This window comes from Apis cerana, linkage group LG9, assembly GCF_029169275.1.
Source record: "Apis cerana isolate GH-2021 linkage group LG9, AcerK_1.0, whole genome shotgun sequence".
Lineage (NCBI taxonomy): Eukaryota > Metazoa > Arthropoda > Insecta > Hymenoptera > Apidae > Apis > Apis cerana.
In genome coordinates this window covers 10,520,592-10,538,862 of record NC_083860.1, presented here as the reverse complement: position 1 = coordinate 10,538,862, position 18,271 = coordinate 10,520,592, and the positions used below count along the sequence as shown (strand labels likewise).

Sequence of the window (18,271 nt, the reverse complement as noted above, 5' to 3'; positions counted from 1 at the left end):
ATAAAGAAAGAATACGTAGGTATTTCTAATAAATTTCTAATTCGAATAATTTATTAGAATATCCTTACGCAATTTTCAACCAAGTATTAATATCCTCGATTTGACTCCAATTTCTCGTTGCGGGTATCGCAGGGAAATCGTTGTCATTTCGAATATGAATGCTACCAAATATTCGTGGAAAATTAGTAAGATGAGAAGCATAATATTTTCCATCTAACGAATGCCTTGGGAATTTGGAATGCAAATATCTGATCGGACATAATGAGAATGAGAAAATTGAGAATGAGTGAAATTTCGTATCATTTTTAATTTATACGATATATCACATTCCATCAGACGTATTATAACAATGGTACGTATATCTCTTATCCTCGATAAGACGAGATATAATTTTTCAATCCAATTTTCAAGTATTTACAAATCGAAGATAATCGCTTGTGTTTCCCTTGTGGTTGCTCGAATTATCCGAGAGGCGAATTTCTCTCTTCACGTTCATAAGTAGGGACTGTACACACGATTCGATGGACGAGACGAAACGAGTAGACTGGTAAACGAGTAGAGGCTATCATATTCGTTGGGTGTACGTATCGTGTAATCGTTGTTCCTCCAATAATGTTTGCTGCGCAGCGATCATTATTGTAAGATCAAACGTTGTACGTTGTCGTATCGTTTTTCATCGTAAATGGGGAATCCTCTTAATTCTGACGATTGAACCGCACCACGCCATCTTCTCCAGCGATGCTTCTCGACGAGAAACACCAACGAACGTCCAGCCAGACGAGAGAGATATTGGTATATCCGAGAGAAAGAGAACGAGTGAAAGGGAGGGGGAAAGAGAGAGAGAAATAGAATACGAATGAACGTGTGTGACTGCGGTGAGGGACCCGATGGTGTTTCAGAATCGATTTTTGGTTATTGTTACTCGCAATGCGGTTATGCCGTCCAATACTCTTTGGACACCAGAAGTATGAGTGTGGAGTAGAAAAGCAGTTCTGCATAACTTGCTGTCGTCACTTTTCACTCGGCTGGACATCACGAGGGCACATCAGAAGCGGACCGGTCACCACTTGACGTCTTATTCCAGAGGAAGGTTTTCCAGATCGAATCAACATGTCTCCATCGCAATTTTCCATCACTCTCGAGGAGAGACCAAGTAAAGGAGAAAATTGTTCCATAATAATACGTTTCCCCTTTTCGTTGTTCTCTTACTTATATATTATCCCTCAATTGTGGCACAACACCGTTCACCACGAAAAGTCGGAGAGAATCGACGTATCACTACGCCAAACATTGTCCTATTATAATAATAATCGAGCAAGTAGAGCTCTGTAATTATTTACTTGTTCGAGTTTTTTGTAGTTTGTTGAATTCATAAATATACAATGCGTATGTTTCGTAAAAAGATTAGAAGTATTTCGTAAGGCTTGATCGACTTGCCTTTTCTAGAGTCCACTTGATTTTTCAATGTTGCGAAAACTTATCTTTTTTTTTTCCTTGTGATTTTGTATCAAGTTGTTTGCGCGAGTCTTTAAATGTGTGTATACGATCAAGCCTTAGAAAGTTGGATATCTTAGCTCGTGACACGTTTAACAATGATTTTCAAAAACGAATAGAATTTGATCTTTTGACTGATTAATAATATTGCGTCGTTGCGATTCGTGCGAGTAATATCGATTAATAATTAATATCTCGAATTATTAACTAGCTTCGATTAGAAGTAAAAATACTTGAGATTATTTTGAAAAAATTGATTGTTAGTAGTATATATACGAGATAGGAAAACGGAAAATATTTATTGTAAGAAACTTTCAAAATTCAAAATTGTCTAATTGTTAATTGGAAAATCAAAATCGGGTCCTTTTTCTCGTAAATAATTGTACAAGTAATTCTATAAGAGAATTGCAGTAAGACATTGTTCCAATAAATTATCATTTGTTGAAAATATTAAGATAACTTCGTATTGCGATAAATACATTTCATCTATCTCGTGGAAAGAATGTGTATTTTCTCGTTCACGATAATATTTATATACATAAATATATAAATTTTAAATTTCGGTGCTATTTAGGATTAATCTTTTATCTTTAATTAATATTCGATCACGTGCGAAATTATAAAAAAAAATTCTTTCAATAATTTGCAATCTTCAAAGAATTGATCTTCATTGGATTAATTGACGATAAACTCGATCATTGACAATTAATTGTTCTTTTAATTGCGTTTGCGAATAGGGATTGTACGGAAAGTATTAATTTAAGTAGGTGCTCGACTCGATTTTTTTCAATTTTATTCAAACGTATTTCTCGAATTAGTCGGAATAAATATATAATGGCGTTTAGGAGGATATTATTCTGCACATAGTTTGCATTCTTCGATTGCACGTATTCCAGCTGTCGTCCAGTGGAGTGGAGCATCAGAAGATATGCAATAAATTATTTCTGACAAAAGTAATTGTTTTTCATCGCTTCTTTTCATCTTCCTTCTCTCCTGTCCTCTCGTCTTTCTAATTTTCAAACTGTCTTTTACACGATATCAAAACTTAATTTACATTATGATATTAAAAACATGAAAAAATATTTTTTTTTAGAGATTGTACCTTTTCTTTCTTCAATTTTTAAAGTAAACGTGACATTTTACAAGTACAATTTTTAATTTCAATCTTGTTTTTGAAAATTTCAAGTAACATGATTATATATATTTTTCTTTTTAAAATTTATATTTAAATTTGGAAATATATCGTTCAGTATAGAGTACTTTTAAGTAAATTATTTTATATATTCTTTTATTTTAGTTTTTCTTCAATTAATCAGGTTCATGTATGAATTTAGTTACATTTTATCGAGTAGCAACGATTTAACGTGACTTGCAAAGCTCGTCGAAGAGAAATGTAAGCTCGAATAAAAAGTAAAAGGTTGCTAATTACCCTATGTAAATCACCTACCAAAGTGGTTAATCGTCGCCATCATTTTATGGAATAACGAGGAATGGAAGAAAAAGATAGGATTGGAAAAGGAACAACTTGTTGTCTGCAATGCGAATGGATTTGCAGATCTTTCTGTTCAACGAAATTTAAAAAAATCCTTTTTCGTTGATCAGCCTGCACCAGGTGGGTTCAGTTCACGACAACACAGGAGATGCCCGATTTCTCTCGTTTCTTCGTTCAATTAAAAAAACTGACGATTTTTATATCGTAATAATAATAATGATAATAATAATAATAATTGTCAAAAATTAAAAAAAAATTATAAACAGCTTCATAACGAATTTAATTACATTTTTTAAAAATTAGTTTTCTTTTTTCTTTTCTTTTTTTTAAAGGATTTTATAATATTCATGATAGAAATAGCAGCATGGTCTTTTTTTCATTTATCAATTTTTTTTTAGAAAAAAGTTAAAATTGATTATAGTCTCGATAGATTAACGAATTCTTAAGTTATTTGAATTTTTATATATTTATGTCCGATTGGAAAAATGGAATTTTCTGTATATTCCCTTGTTTTGCCTCGCACAAATGTATAATAAAATATATTTTTTTCATAAAAAAAGTCTGTTATATTTAATTGAATCAAAGTGTTAATAAAAAAAAAAGTATTACGTTTATTCACGACGAGAGACTGACAAATGTGTACTGCATGCTGAATCATGGTTTGCCGCGAATTTAAGCTTTCATAATCATATTAATGTGATGCGGAAATAATACGTTATGTATCAGTCGAATTAAAAGAATTATATTGTCTCGAGTGTTCTGACGAAATAATGCAGTTTCGACAGAGATTGTTTTATAGGTTTATTTATACGTGTGCCATGGGCGTGTTGGGTGAAAATTATACAAGGAGGCATTTTTTACGTTGGGTTTAATTAATGAATATATATTACGGGTGTAAAAATGGAGACTAATAAAAGCGACTCATTTTTGGAGCAGCATGTAAATAACAACGGCTCGAAGTAAAGGAGACTGCGCTTTAAATCACGATCGTATTACGTTTTGCGTTTCATTTTTGAGGGCGTATTTTTTTCTCTCGATAATCCCTAAATTTCTGAAGCAAATTTCTTTTTCTTTTTTTTTTTTTCTCGCAAAAATTGCATTACATTATTTCACATTAATCGTATTGTAATTTTTCAAAAAATGTTTGTCATAATTTGTGGATATTATATTTTTTGTCCTATTTTTTTTTTTTTTTTAATGTTTGTACTTTTTTGTATTTCGATATTTCATGTTCATTAGTAATTGTACATTGACGTGCAAAGTTATAGTTACGAGGAATGTTAACTCGGTAATACATATCGATCTTCTCGTTAGTTAACTTCAAAGGTAGTTCCAGCCATGTTACGTATCGTGATGCAATTATATTAGCACATTGCAATTTGTCAACAGAGATTTGTCTCTCTCGCTCACTTTATTTCAAAAGAAAAAAAAAACAGGCCACTACTATATTTCGTTCAATAATCGTTGCCACGAACGATAATATCGATTTCCGTTGACAGATACGTAACAAGCCAGCAAATATATTTCAGAGTAAAACTCTCGAGAACACTCGGTCCGCTCGAGAATTCTACTCTCGAATATATTCGCGTGCTCGCACAATTTTACCATTTTTACCACGGAATATGACCAATAATGGTATTGCCTTCGAATTAACTACATGGAATCGGACGACGTACGTAAATGATAAATTCTTTCAACATTGTGTCTTTTACCATTCAACTTTTTCTTTCTCGATCAATTTAACAGAGTGAAATATCACGCGCAGTCTTCTTTTTTTGGAGCGAGCTTAAGCCTTGACCGTATATCGTTCACATGCTTAGCTCGAGCTTACCTTTTCCCATCGTTGCCGCGAGACGAGCTTCGAAATACATCGGTATATTGTCATTTATTTTTTTTTTGTACGCCTACTCATGCAGGGGGATGGGGGAAGGGAGCAGAAGAGGAGAATGATTTACGGAGTGGGGAGGGAGGGAGGAATGGTTGGATTTTTCGATTACACGCTCCCGTTTTATGGATAAGGGAGGATGGAACACAGCCCATAATGTAAAAAGCCTCCGTGTGTATGCTTACAGCGAGCCCCATGATGGAGGGTGTCTCTTCCGGCGAGCTGAAATTTCGATGTGTCATGTGCGGACGTGCATATAGGTCACGATCCTCTCTGACGCGACACTCCAGGTACGAGTGTGGAAGACTCGGGTCCAGGTATACTTTCACATGCACGCTCTGCGGAAAGTACTTCTGTCGACCGGATCACCTTAAGCAGCACATCCTCAATATACATGGCGCATCGGTCGCTAAATAGCTTCCATATGTTATTATCGTCCAACTATGATATCGGTCTCCAAAGATGCTCGATTTGTTCTTGTCTCTGTGGATGAATTTGCGAAAGAAAAGAAAAGAAAAGAAAAGAAAAGAAAAAAAAATGATGGGGGACACAAGGAAATCGAGGGCCGTTTATATACGGAGTAAGTGGAATTGAAATTATAATTCCGATGTTAGAAGCTTCTTCCTTTTCGTGGTTTCCACGTAAGAAAAAAAAAAAAGTGGAAAAGTGGTTTAGTGAAAAAGAAAGAGGAGAAAGGGGTGAAAATATCGAAGTAAAATCGTATCTTTAATTTTTTAATTGGTGTGTCGAGGGTTGCTACCCTCACCCTCCCTGGTGGAGGAGATTGCATTTATAATATGAGTTGTGGTACAGCAAAGAATTGGAATCAAATTGTTAAATAACGAATTAGTGTTTCGATCGATTTATGGATTTTAAAATGCAGTGACCTATTATTTAACTTATATTGCTGTATCTTGACTCGTATTATATATTATATGTCACGGATGGAACTTGTCCAATTTTTACTGTAGTTTCTAGTTTATTCGACTTTTTTGTCGTTCAATCGATCTTCCATACGACGTTGCCAATAAACATTAGTTTTTTTCTTTCTTTTTTTTTTTTCAAATTTATTTTCGTCTTTTATGAATATTCAAGTTTGCATCGTTAGATCATGTAAATATTTAGAGGCCTACGCCTATATTATTACTTCTTTTTGTTCTTTTTTTTTTTCCCTTTATATTTTTTAAATTCTGTGATTTTTCATATTACTCTCTCTTTTTTTTCTCTCTCTCTAACGATAAAAAATTATTTGACGCATAATGTACATTTTTCTTTTTTGTTAGTATTTTTGGAATCTTACCTGCTGTTGTCCAAAGGCATAACCAAAGGAAGAACTTTTGTGATAAAAGTTTGAATCGTATGTACAAAAAAGAGTCAATTGTTATTAGCGACATAAATTTTTATTGTTTGTTTTTTTTTTTTAATCACGATATCATATTTATTAATGGCAAAATTCTTATCAGGCAGTTGCGTTATATTGTAAGGATTATTATTATTATTATTATTATTATTTCATTTCGTAAAAAAGCGATTGTAATATGTGCGATTATCGTCGACACGCGGAATAATGTAAAATTACATTATACACCTAGAAAGGAAAAATTGGATCCAAGTGTCGAGTCATTTCATCGTCGAATCGTGTCATTTTTTTTCTTAACCTGTATCTATTCGAAATAAACTCGTCTAGACCGTTCGATCTGCATCGAATAAAAAAGTTGTTGCAGCAAATTGGACGCGAGTACAGCGTCGCAATGCTCTTTGATTTTTAGCCGATTTTTTCTTTTCTAATTTCTAATTTTTTTTTTTAATTTTAAATTACAGTTGTGACGTTACGAGAAGAAAATTATTTAGACAGCATCGAATTTTGTCATCGTACGACATGTTAGAAACTGCCAAATAATTTAATTAACAAATAATGCCAAATAAATAATATTCCTACCTATTTTTTTTTTCTTTTAATAGCTTATTGGAGTAATATGTATGTAAGTTATTTTGTATATTGGGAGATGAAGTGTATATATATATATGAGTGTATACAAGCATTCGACACGTAGGTGATATCTGTTTAAATCTGTTGAATAAGGTAAGAGATATACAGGATGTTCCAAAAATATGAGAACATTCATAAATTGATTCTTGATAGTAATTTCAAAAATTCATTTTCTTTTTCAAAAACTTTCGTTACTTTTCGGCTCTGTTAACGCGTTATTAAAAAAAAAAAAAAATCGGGTAGCCAAGCATAAATCGAAGCAACATATGTCGAAGAAAATATTGAATAGTGTATTTTATCCATTGTTCGTGATGTAATTTTTTATCGATAAAAGAAATATTTGTTAACACACTTTCTTAAATATTTTTTCCATGTGTTGCTTGAATTTGTTTGTGCTCAGTCAGATGGCTAACGCTACCGTCGCGGCTTGGCTAAGTGCTTCGTGATCATCCTTTTTTTTTTTTATTAATAACTCGTTAACAAAGTAGTAACGAAAGTTTTTAGAAAGAAAGAATATTGCTTGAAATTATCTCAAGAATCCACAGATGATAGAGACATCTTGTAGATATCGAATGATTATTGATAATTAATTTCGGCAAAAATGTTGTTAAATCATATCTTGTATACACTTATCCTTGGATATGGCGTATGTAAGAATGCGGTACTTTAACAATTCAAACTATAGAAACTAGTTTTTTCAACTAAGGTTATAATCTAATATACATACAGCGGATCAAAGATGTTATATTTTTTATCGCTGTCACGATGCATATCAGAAAGATATTTTTCATCGTGTACAAGATAGTTCGATTAATAATATAATTATTACATGTTACATATATATATATATATATAAATATATATATTATTAAAATATATAATTTTTTGAATATAAATTTATACGAGAATTTTAATGAGAGAATATCATGGATAATATCGTTAATCGTTATAGTTACATTTATCATTGTCGTTGTCGAGCATTAAACATACATTAATTATTGATGCTCTTCGGATTTTACAAATTGTTATGGAAACTAAATAAAATGAGATCTCGAAAAGAAATAAAAGATCGTTTCCTTTGGATCTGACCCATATACAGTAATCATATTTAAATAATATATTTACATTAATATGTAATGCAATAAAAGAAAGAATAAGATTGAAGAAAAAATAGGATGACAATCTAATCGTATAAAAAAAAATTATATCTTCGTCGAAGCATAACTCGATTAATTGTAAATATTTAAATTATTGTAAGAAGATGATAGTATCATTCATTTATCTTGACGAAATTATTAATTCCTTCGTGTTAAATATGAAAATTTGATTTAAATTACACTTTTTGAAACGTTATTTTTTTCTTTTCTTTTTTGCTTTTTCTTTTTTTTCTCCACTTTTAAACGAAATGTTTGTATCTATGTGAATTACACAAGTTGAATGCAAATTTTTTTTTTATATTGGATTTTACTTGTTAATAATTTTAGTTATCGTAGAAATATTTTCAAATTTTAAATTAAATTAAATTAAATTTCGTAACAATGACTGTGTCACGAGGTCGCGCTGTGTTTTGTTTTGGTAAGTAACTCGAACGTTTCAGTCGAGTTAACGACGGCGAAGCGAGCGCACGTGTAGAGAGAAACTTTCCTTTCCGTTTATAAAAACGATTATTTTTATAACATCAGTCTTTTAACCGTAGAAATAAATTACGCGTATATTCTTTAATAGCCTCTTATCGCGCTTCAAACTTCTAAATAAAACTAACTTTTTTCATTCGAGCCAGATGTATCCTCTACTTTTGCTAAAAAGAAAATTTATTCAAAAATTCAAAAGTTCATTTTCATAGACAGTGGTTCAAAAAATAGTGAGTAAATATAATTATCAATTGTTTCAATCGTTACGTTTTCTTCGAGTTTGTAATTGAAGTGTAAACAAGATATAAATTTATCAAATCAAGAATTTAATTTATACATAAGTAAATACATGTAAATATACATTGTGCGTGCTTGGTGCATAGTGGGAAATAGTGACTGTGCACTGTATTTTATAAATACAATATATCTAAACAAAAATAAATAGCAAACAATGTAATACCTTCGAATGTGATTCGAGTCTTGCTTATTTTTCAATGAGAAGTTCATAAAACCGAGGAAAATTATTTTATTGTCTATAAATATTATCCTAGAGGATTCGAATCTACAGTGGAGAGTATTTTTCTGCTAAAAATCGGTAAAAATTCTCTTATCAAAAATATATTATCCATTCATCTTTTAACTGTACTTATGAATAAATTATTTAAAATTATTATTTTGGGGCATCTCTAAAATTAGATTATTTTTGAAATCGTATTCGTATTCATATATACGAATAAACTTATTACAATTTTTATTGTTTTACATGTATTTATACTAACTTATATTATTACTATATTTATATATTACGTTATACTTATATTATTATCATTCTTGAATTTTTTTTTAAATATGTTTACAAAAAGAACAGATAAGAAATTTTCTCTTTTACGGAAATATATCTAATCATCGTTTTTAAATTATACTCGGAAATTTCTAAAAGAATGCAACGAGAATAGAATAAATATTTATATGCATACGAAGGACAGTATTAAATATTAAAAATCTGATTATTCAAAACGAGAAAGAATTTAATTTTTAAAACTTCTAAAATGCAAAAAAATATCTTCATTTATTCCGAAAATACATCTAATTTTCATCACAGAAATGCGAGACAAAATTCTTCAAGAACATTTCGATTGAAACACCATCATCGATTAATTCTAATTCATTAAGAAAAAGAGGAACGAACGAAAGGATCTTTTACGATTCGAATTATCCCCAAAGAGAGGAAAATATATAACAAAACTGTATCGATATTCGATTACTACTTGTGTGTTGCAGCATTGATTCTCAATTTCAACGTCGAGGAATATCGATGCAACTTCTGCAACTGTCCATACTCCTCTCAAAGCCATTTGAAGAGGCATCTGACCAGAGGTTGCTTCATGGATCCCTCGTTCAGGATCGAGGAAAGGCGAACGATGAATCGAATCGAGTCGAGGAACCACGTTTGCCCAAAGTGTTCCCAAGGGTACAAGAACAAGAGGACATTGGACACGCATTTGCGGACAGTTTGCGGCCGAGAACCGAAATTTCATTGCCCCTATTGCGGCCTCAGGAGCAAACATCCGCCTAACATTTACACTCACATCAGGCGTAGACACAAGGGGGAGGATTTGTTCTTAATTGTTGACAAAGATCAACGATGTTGAAGTATCGTGCTTCATCGATTTCTACGAACTTTTGTTAATTTTTTTTCTCCCCCCTCCCCATGTAATTTTTTCATGTTTGGTAATATCGATAGTTTTCTTTTTCTTTTGAATACAATAAATAGAGTGTTTCGTCTTCTTTCCTGATTTTTTTCCTTCCGTTGGTATAAAAAAAAGAAATCATGAAGATTATCGTAAATGTCATCGTAAATATATTTCGTATGAAGTATATAGTATAGTTTACGTACAATAATCTTTGCCGTGTTTTTTTTTACGTGAATATTTTTCAAATAACGAATAAATTAATGTTGATTTAATACGCAATTTTTTATGTTCCTTCTGTCTTCGGTTATTGTCATGTTTTATTGTCGATTGAAACAATTTGTTTATAACGTCATATATATGGTGATTCGAACAGTTGGAACGGATCCTATTTTTTTTTTCTGATTGTGATTGGAAAAAAGTGTTGAATGGTTCGAAGAAAATTAAATTTTAAATATTTTTTTTTTCTTTCTAGTGAGAATATATGTATTTGGTTGATATGCGATTGAAATGCGATTAAAGTATTTTGAAGAAATATGACGCTTGTTGAAAATGAGTATTTTCGTTCAATCTTGAATCTCTAGAATTTTTTTGATGAATTGTTTGAAATATACAAAGATTGTATTTACGTATTTTAAATTCTATAAAAATTGCAAAAAATGATAACCAAAAATCAGATTAATTTATCATTAATGATAAAAGAAAACGTTCTTTAGAAAATATTCTTCAAAATATCTCGTAAATTTTTAACTACACTTGTAAAAACAAAAAAAGGTTATATATTTTCATTAAAATAAAAAATACTGTAATTTGCAAATATAATTTTTTCGAAATTATCCTGTTATCATTTTTCTGCTCAAAATTTTTTTTTTCTCGATTTCAATCGAAAAAAAATTATGATGATCATGTTCCAATTGAATCACTTGTACGTATGACATGTGAATTAATACTTAAGTAGAAACTGTGTATAGTAAAATTCGTAGCTAGCTATGTTTATTTCGATATTTCTTACATACATAATTCAATCAAATTATTTTATACATGCATGAGAAACACCGAAAATACATTAAAGGCAAACACTTAATTGTTAAATAAACAAGTATGATATTATGACAAAATTTAAAGGAACGTATTTTTTAATTTTGTTTCAGACTTCGTAAAAACCGAATATAAAGAAGAATTTATCATTAAAACTGACGAAACGTTTATAATAGACGACCATAATTACGAATATAAGGAAGAAACTTATAATTGCGAACCGAAAGTGTACAGTCTTCGAAAAAGAGAATACGAGAATACCGAAAAATTCTATGAGGATATTTTTTATACCTGTGATATGTGTTACAAACAGTTTAGATGTTTTCGCACGTTAAAGTCTCATAAAACGAACGATTGTGGGAAAACGTATTATTGCCCGAAATGTTACAAACCTTTCACGTATCGTGCTAGTTTTTGCCGACACAAGAAACGTTGCATGAATTCGTAAGATAAGATCGAGTTATATGCATTGGAAACGCGATATTTTTAAGAAGAGATCCAAAAGAAAAAAGTAAATAAATAAAAAATCATGTGATTAAAGAAGAAAAGAAAGAAAGAAAGAACAGCGTGATATAAACAAGAAAGAGAGAATTAAAGTGAGAAAAGGAAGAAAATTTCTGCGAACGACTCATTGTTCTAAGAGATCGGAAGAAACGATAAAACGATATGAATTTACGAATCGAACGACAGTCGAGGTACACTTGACGTGGTTTTATTCAACTGCTCGATTCCTTATCTTTTTTTATGTTTTTAGATGCCTTCGAATTTAAACGTTTCGAACTTCTCGATCATAGATCAAGCAAAGTTATTTAATTTTTCTTGACAGTGCTTCACGATGCTACTTACACTTCTCCAAACATTTTATGCATATGCAAGAAGTGCGATAAATTATAAGAAGAACGTTGTTGCATTATTAAAGAATTTTTTAATGTATATATTTTTATGTACATATGCTATATACATATATATGTATTAATTCAAAATAATGAAAGATAGATTACTTGAATTTCGTGCACGATCAATGCACGAAAGATGAATTAAATTTTTTTTTATTGTTAGATTATGCGCATTATTTTTTTTTTTATTTCTTTTTTCCTTATTACGTATACATTTTTCATCATCTTTTTATACCCACGCTCCTGTATGTAACAATTATATACACATACATACCGAATAATATATAGTTTATAATATTATTAATCGAATTGTGTTTTTGTTCTCTCCGCGCGTAAAATTTTATTTTCTTCTCTTCTCGACATGGGAATGATAAATTCGACGATTTTTCGACGGACGAGTTTCGATGATTCTCGAGACAGATCGGCGACAGATGTCGCCTCGCAACGCAACTAAATATCAAATTCGAACGAAACTTGCCCAAAGTAATGGACGCGTTAGAACGTTAGCATTTACCGATGATTATTATTACACGAGGGAATGTTGTTTGAAATTTCGTTTTTGTTACGTCTCGTACTGTTGTCGTGCATTTAATGCAGTGTTGACCTGTGATGTTTCAGGAAACTTGATAGAGTACCTGGATCCGGAACGTTTGAAAGCACGGAAGCACGTGTGCGAATATTGCTACAAGTCGTTCACGCAATTGAGATTTCTGAGCAAGCATCGTAATAATTATTGCTACTTTAATCCACGATCGATGTTTTACAAGACGAAGGCTTTCAGACCGTACATCTGCGTGATATGCGGGGCTAGTTACAGTAAACAGTCATCGTTGAAATCGCATATACGTTTCGATTGCGGCAAAACCCAGAAATGTGATTGCTGCGGTAAAACGTTTTTGCACAGCAGCAGCCTACGGAAACACAAATTGCAATCTTGTGGCGATAAGGAGTAACGTCCACGATCGCGTTGATATATCTCGTGTTGTTCTCTCTCTCTCTCTTTCTCTCTTTCTTCCACGCACGCTCGAAAAATTTTAAAGTGATCCTAAATTTTTCCACGCACAAATTTTTTTTAGGTAATAAATTTTGCAAGTAACCGAGAAGATTTGCTTTGTCCAAAATTTTCATTCATAACGGTGTTCGCCGGAAGGAAGAAAAATTGGTCAGAGGGGACCAATCATTCCGAGTTTCAAACTGAGAGTTATGATCTTAAAACCAATTATCCTTCTGTTGTTAACATTCTTCGTTCTTAACATGGATCGAAATTACAAATATCGATTTTTACATATTTTTTTATTCGATTTTGGTCCCTTCGACCATCGTCTTCTTTGAATTTACTCGTTCCTCAACTAAGAAATACACGTGCAAATTGTTGTATTCGTTAAAAATTTTGCTGCAAATTGCGCTCGCTTGTACGTTATAAAACGTTATAAAACGAATAAAAAAGTATTGGATGGCATCTTCTCTTGTTCCTAACCTTTTTTTTTTTAACTTACATTTTCTGTCTTCTCTCGAAACACACGAAACACATGCACATATGTACACACCTCTGTTCTCTCTCTCTCTCTTTCTCTCTCTCTTTCTCCCTCTGTCATTACATTTCGTTCGATATTAGATATCAATCGTTCTAATAATGAAATCCATCGAAATGAAACGGTGATCGAAAAGAAAAAGAAAAAGAAAAGAAAATTTATCATTAGGAAAAATCTGCCCTTCGAGATTAGCAATTTTCTTATTACGAAACGGCAAACCGATTTATCCGGCGCAAATTTACGGAGAGAGACGCGAGTTTGTTCCACGAGTTTGATGAACGAAAGAACAATGATGCACAACTGATATCGATCGTTAATAATGTTGCAGAGCTTTTCGCGGGGCACTCGATACGTGGGGACGACTCGAAAAGAAAATACAATTGCAAATACTGCGGCAAGGGTTTCACCCTTTCCGGTCATTTGAGGAGTCACCAGAAGAGTTTCTGCTATTGGAATCCTAGATCGACGTGCCACCAGTTGCAAAAGAGCCGGCCGTTCTCCTGCGGCCAATGCGGCGCCTGTTACGCGAAACAGTCCCACCTCATTTTCCACGTTAGGCACGACTGTGGCAGAACGCAGAAATGCCCCGTCTGCGGGAAAACCTTTCTTCACAGTAGCAGCTTGCGCAAACACCGCCAACGCCCCCCCTGCAACTTTCAAACCCGTTAAATCGAACGTAACTCGGGATAGTAGAGATGGGTCGAAACCTGAGTTCTCGAAAAAAGAACGAAAATTCGAAGCTATTTTTTTCTCTATAATTGAGTTTTGGAATCTCGATAAATTTTGATTTTTTTTTTTTAAATCAACTTTCCAATTTTCCAGAATTTATTAAAATTCCGTTTTTTTTTCCTTATTCGATTTTCGAAAGTTTTTGAATTGTAAAAGAAAGATGGAAATTTCAAAGGGTTTCGAGTATCCCATTCTTAAGAAGAAGAAATTCACCGACTGCATTGTATCGTATAGTAGAATATCCGTAGCATCGTATGCTCTCCTTTATGTGTAAAGTAAAATGTAACATAATATATCCGTTAAAGAGGGGGAATACGACGAGAAACGAAAGAAAACGATCACGATTAATATTCGTAATTTAGCTTTCCTCCCGTATTCATAACCAATTATTATTCTCTACGATACGTGTGTGACTGAGATATGCGTTCGCTGATACGGTACTCGATGTTTTCAGGTATCCTCGCGTCGAGGTTGGTCGGTTGGGCATCTGCCATTCGTCGAAACATTGAATCCGGAAATGTTCTATGAAGAAATGAGAGAGAGAAAGAGCGAGAGAGAGAGAGGAGAGAGAGAAATCTTGTAAGACTGTCGAAAGCGTCGTTTTTTTCTTCTTTCCCTCTTTTCCCTCCTCCCTTAATTATAAATCTTCGAATTTGACACGCGTTGCGAGAAGCATGGCGGTCATTAGAATAGATGGTTGTATTGTAGCTCTCGAAATTGTATTGTAGAAAATGTACAATGAGAATAAAAGAGGAATCGCAGATGATCAGTTCGCGATTGCCACTGATAGTAGGCCGATCGATTTTCTTCCTCTCCTTGTTCGTTTTTTTTTAAAATTTTTTCTCTTCTTTCTTTGCACGATGAAATGTACACGTCTCTACGGTGTGTCTTCTTTCTTTCTTTTTTCCGCTCTCTTTTTTGTTCTTCCCCTTTCGTGGTTTGAATTCTCTTTATGTCATGTTTCTTTTTTTATTTATTTATTTTTTTTTTCAAGATTCATGGAAAAATGGGCGCAATTTTATTCGATTATTATGATTGTGTTATAGGGAGAATGTTCGGCAAAGGGAAAGTGACGAGTTTCGCCTGTGAGACCCGCGTGACGCGACCCACGATCATCGAAGAAACCAAGCTGATCGTTCGACGGGACGCGACGAAGGCTGGTACAAGCGCGTGCAAAACGTTTGAATTCAAGTCGCGCTGTGGCAAGAACTTTCGGGAAGGTCCGGCTAGATCCGAAGATCCACAGGAATCGAACGAAATTGTCTCGCTCACGGAGGGGGAATCGTCCGCGTGTGACGAGGACGCGACGCGAGAGAGAAGGAGAATGTTTGTAAAGAATCCTTGCAAACGAAGCTCTCGAAATAGGAACGAGAAGGAACGTAGATTGAAAATTCCACGCAACAGCGCAAAAGTGGAATATTACGATCAACACGAATTATTATCCAAACGAAAGATAAGCCCGCGTAAGGAATCGTCCACGTGCGATGAAAACAACGACAACAACAGCTCACGGGATAGAGTATCGTTCGCGCGGATAAACAGTCCGAGCAAAGGCTCGCTTCGAAGGAGAATCTCGTTCGTGTTGGCGCGTACGGGGAACGGGGACGAGGACGAAAGGGAGGGGATGAAAATACAGGCGCGGAGGAGAAACCCTGGAGAAGGGGACGGGAGGGAGAAAATTTCATTCCTACGGATAGAGAACGAAGCGTCATCCAGTATGATCACTGAGGCGCGGATGGAGAGGCTCGCGAGTCGGGACGAAATGCTTCGCAAACGGGGAGAGAGCAACGGGGAGATTAAGGGAGAAAGGTGGTCGACGAGCAGCGGTTCGGAATGGATGGACGCCGGGGACGCGAGGAGGTATGCGAAAAGTTACAGGTGCGAGTGGTGCGAGGAGACGTTCTATCGTGCCACCAATTTGTCGTCGCACGTGAACAGAACCTGCCCGAGGAATCCGGACACGATAAGGAGGCGTAGCAACGCGAAGGATTTCAACGACACATTGTACGTTTGCGATACGTGCGGGCGCCGTTTCAAGCACAAAAAGAATTTAACCTTTCACGCGCGGAACGAATGCGGAAAGGTTAGCACGTGCAAGTTCTGCAAGAAGGATTTTAAAGCGGCGAAGGTGCCGTACAGGCATCGGGAAGCGTGCAAGAGGAGATGCGAACAAACAAATGCCACTTCCGTGATGTTTCGCAGTAGATCGTCTCGTAACCACGATGCCAACGATTCCATCGTGTCCGATAGTTCCACTTCGAATTTTATGTTCGAGATCATATCGGACAGCGAATAACTTATTTCGTGAAATTCTTTTTTGTTTTTGTTTGTTTGTTTGTTTTTGAATTTAATTAGTTTGAAAATATTATATTTTTGTCTTAGATTCTGTCGTGTCCAATAGTTCTATTTCGAATTCCATGTTCAAGATTATATTATTCGAACAGCGAATAATTTTTTTCGTGAAATTCTTTTTCGCTTTTGTTTTGTTTTTTTTTTTATTTAATTAGTATGAAAATATTTATTACAATTTTCTTAGATTCCATCCGATAGTTCTCTGAATTTTATGTTCGAGATCATATCGGATAGCGAATAATTTATTTCGTGAAATTCTTTTTATTCCTTTTTTCTTTTATATTTAATTAGTATGAAAATATTTATTACAATTTTGTATATTATATCTTATGTTTGTCATAAATGGAAAGTGGTATTTGTATTGATATTAATCTATCTTATTTTACTTTAAACCACGAAGAGATACAGGATTCTTTATTTATTTATTTATTTATTTATTTATTTTTTATTTATTTTGTACGTTTTATATCTTCAATCATCGAAATCGATAATTTTGATTTAAAGATTTTTTTTTAAATGTATTTTTAAGCATGATGTAATATCGTTCGAATCGTTATAATTTTTTTTTACAAAACTATTGCGAAGTTGTATTGTATGTAATAGTATTTTTATATATATATATAATATATATATATATATATATACATACATACATATATATACAACGAATAAAATCAAGTTAATTCACATATATTCGTGTTAAAACCATCGTCGTAATTTTAAAAAGAAAAGATAATCCAACAAAAGAGAAAACTGAGAAATGGAAATATTTTAAGATTCTCATCTAATATTCTTGTATTCCAACTTTTATTCCTTTTCAAGTTATTAAGATCTTGAATATCTCTTAATATACAGAGTGTCTCAGAAGCGAAAGCTTTAATTGCTAATTCCAAGCAATTTCTTCCTTTGCGAAGATTTTGTTAAGAAAAACGATCGATCACGGTACGCGCACAATTAATGAAATCGAAACGAAAATTTTCGCAAGAAAAAAAATTTTTTGAATCAATGTTCAATTTATCGATCGACCCTTTTGAATTTAATATCTCGTTGAAGAACGAAAATATCTTTGTTCTGTTCTAAATTTGTGTGCGATACTTGTGATTAAGATATGTTATTAGACTATTTTGCATTGGGCTAGAAAGATTTTGGAAAAGATCTTTTTTTTTATTTAGATTTTCGAATTTGTATATTACGAGAAGAATACATAGTTAATATTTGTAGATCCTTAAATTGTAACAACATAATGAATACATAAAATGAGAATAAAAGGAGAAATTACGACGATCGTTCGTCATTATTTTTATTCATTTGACCGATTTCCTTTCCTCCCATTTTTTTTTCATCATATCCTTCCCTCGTTTTTCTTTCCTCTGCACGATAACGGCTGTAGAAACACGACTACAATGGGTTTTCTTCTTCTTTATCTTTTTTCCTCTTAATTTACTATTTTCTTTTTAATCCCTCTTCTTTGATTTTTTCTTTCTTTATTCCTTCCCCTTCTTCTTCGAAGTTTCAAAGGGAAACGCAAATGGAAATTATTA

The 18,271-nt window shown here is 33.0% G+C and overlaps 2 protein-coding genes across 14 annotated transcripts in view; both read left to right on the top strand.

Annotated features, from left to right (window-relative positions):
- The window catches only part of LOC107997489 (longitudinals lacking protein), a 103,727-nt gene that overhangs the window by 17,309 nt on the left and 68,147 nt on the right, over positions 1–18,271 (top strand). Inside the window, exon 7 of one of the 13 annotated variants that reach the window (XM_017056107.3) lies at positions 15,425–16,461. The exons of 10 other annotated variants lie outside the window; for them this stretch is intronic. In XM_017056107.3, the coding sequence (XP_016911596.2) occupies positions 15,425–16,461 (1,037 nt within the window). Of the gene's footprint in view, positions 1–15,424; positions 18,015–18,271 lie in introns of those variants that run through there. 2 more of the 13 variants (XM_017056108.3, XM_017056106.3) reach the window with 2 other exon arrangements.
- On the top strand, positions 5,284–11,307 carry LOC133666694 (zinc finger X-chromosomal protein-like). The gene is made up of 2 exons (XM_062079576.1): positions 5,284–5,451; positions 9,774–11,307. Exons 1-2 carry the CDS (start codon positions 5,334–5,336, stop codon positions 10,142–10,144), a joined length of 489 nt encoding a protein of 162 aa, XP_061935560.1. The 5' UTR covers positions 5,284–5,333; the 3' UTR covers positions 10,145–11,307.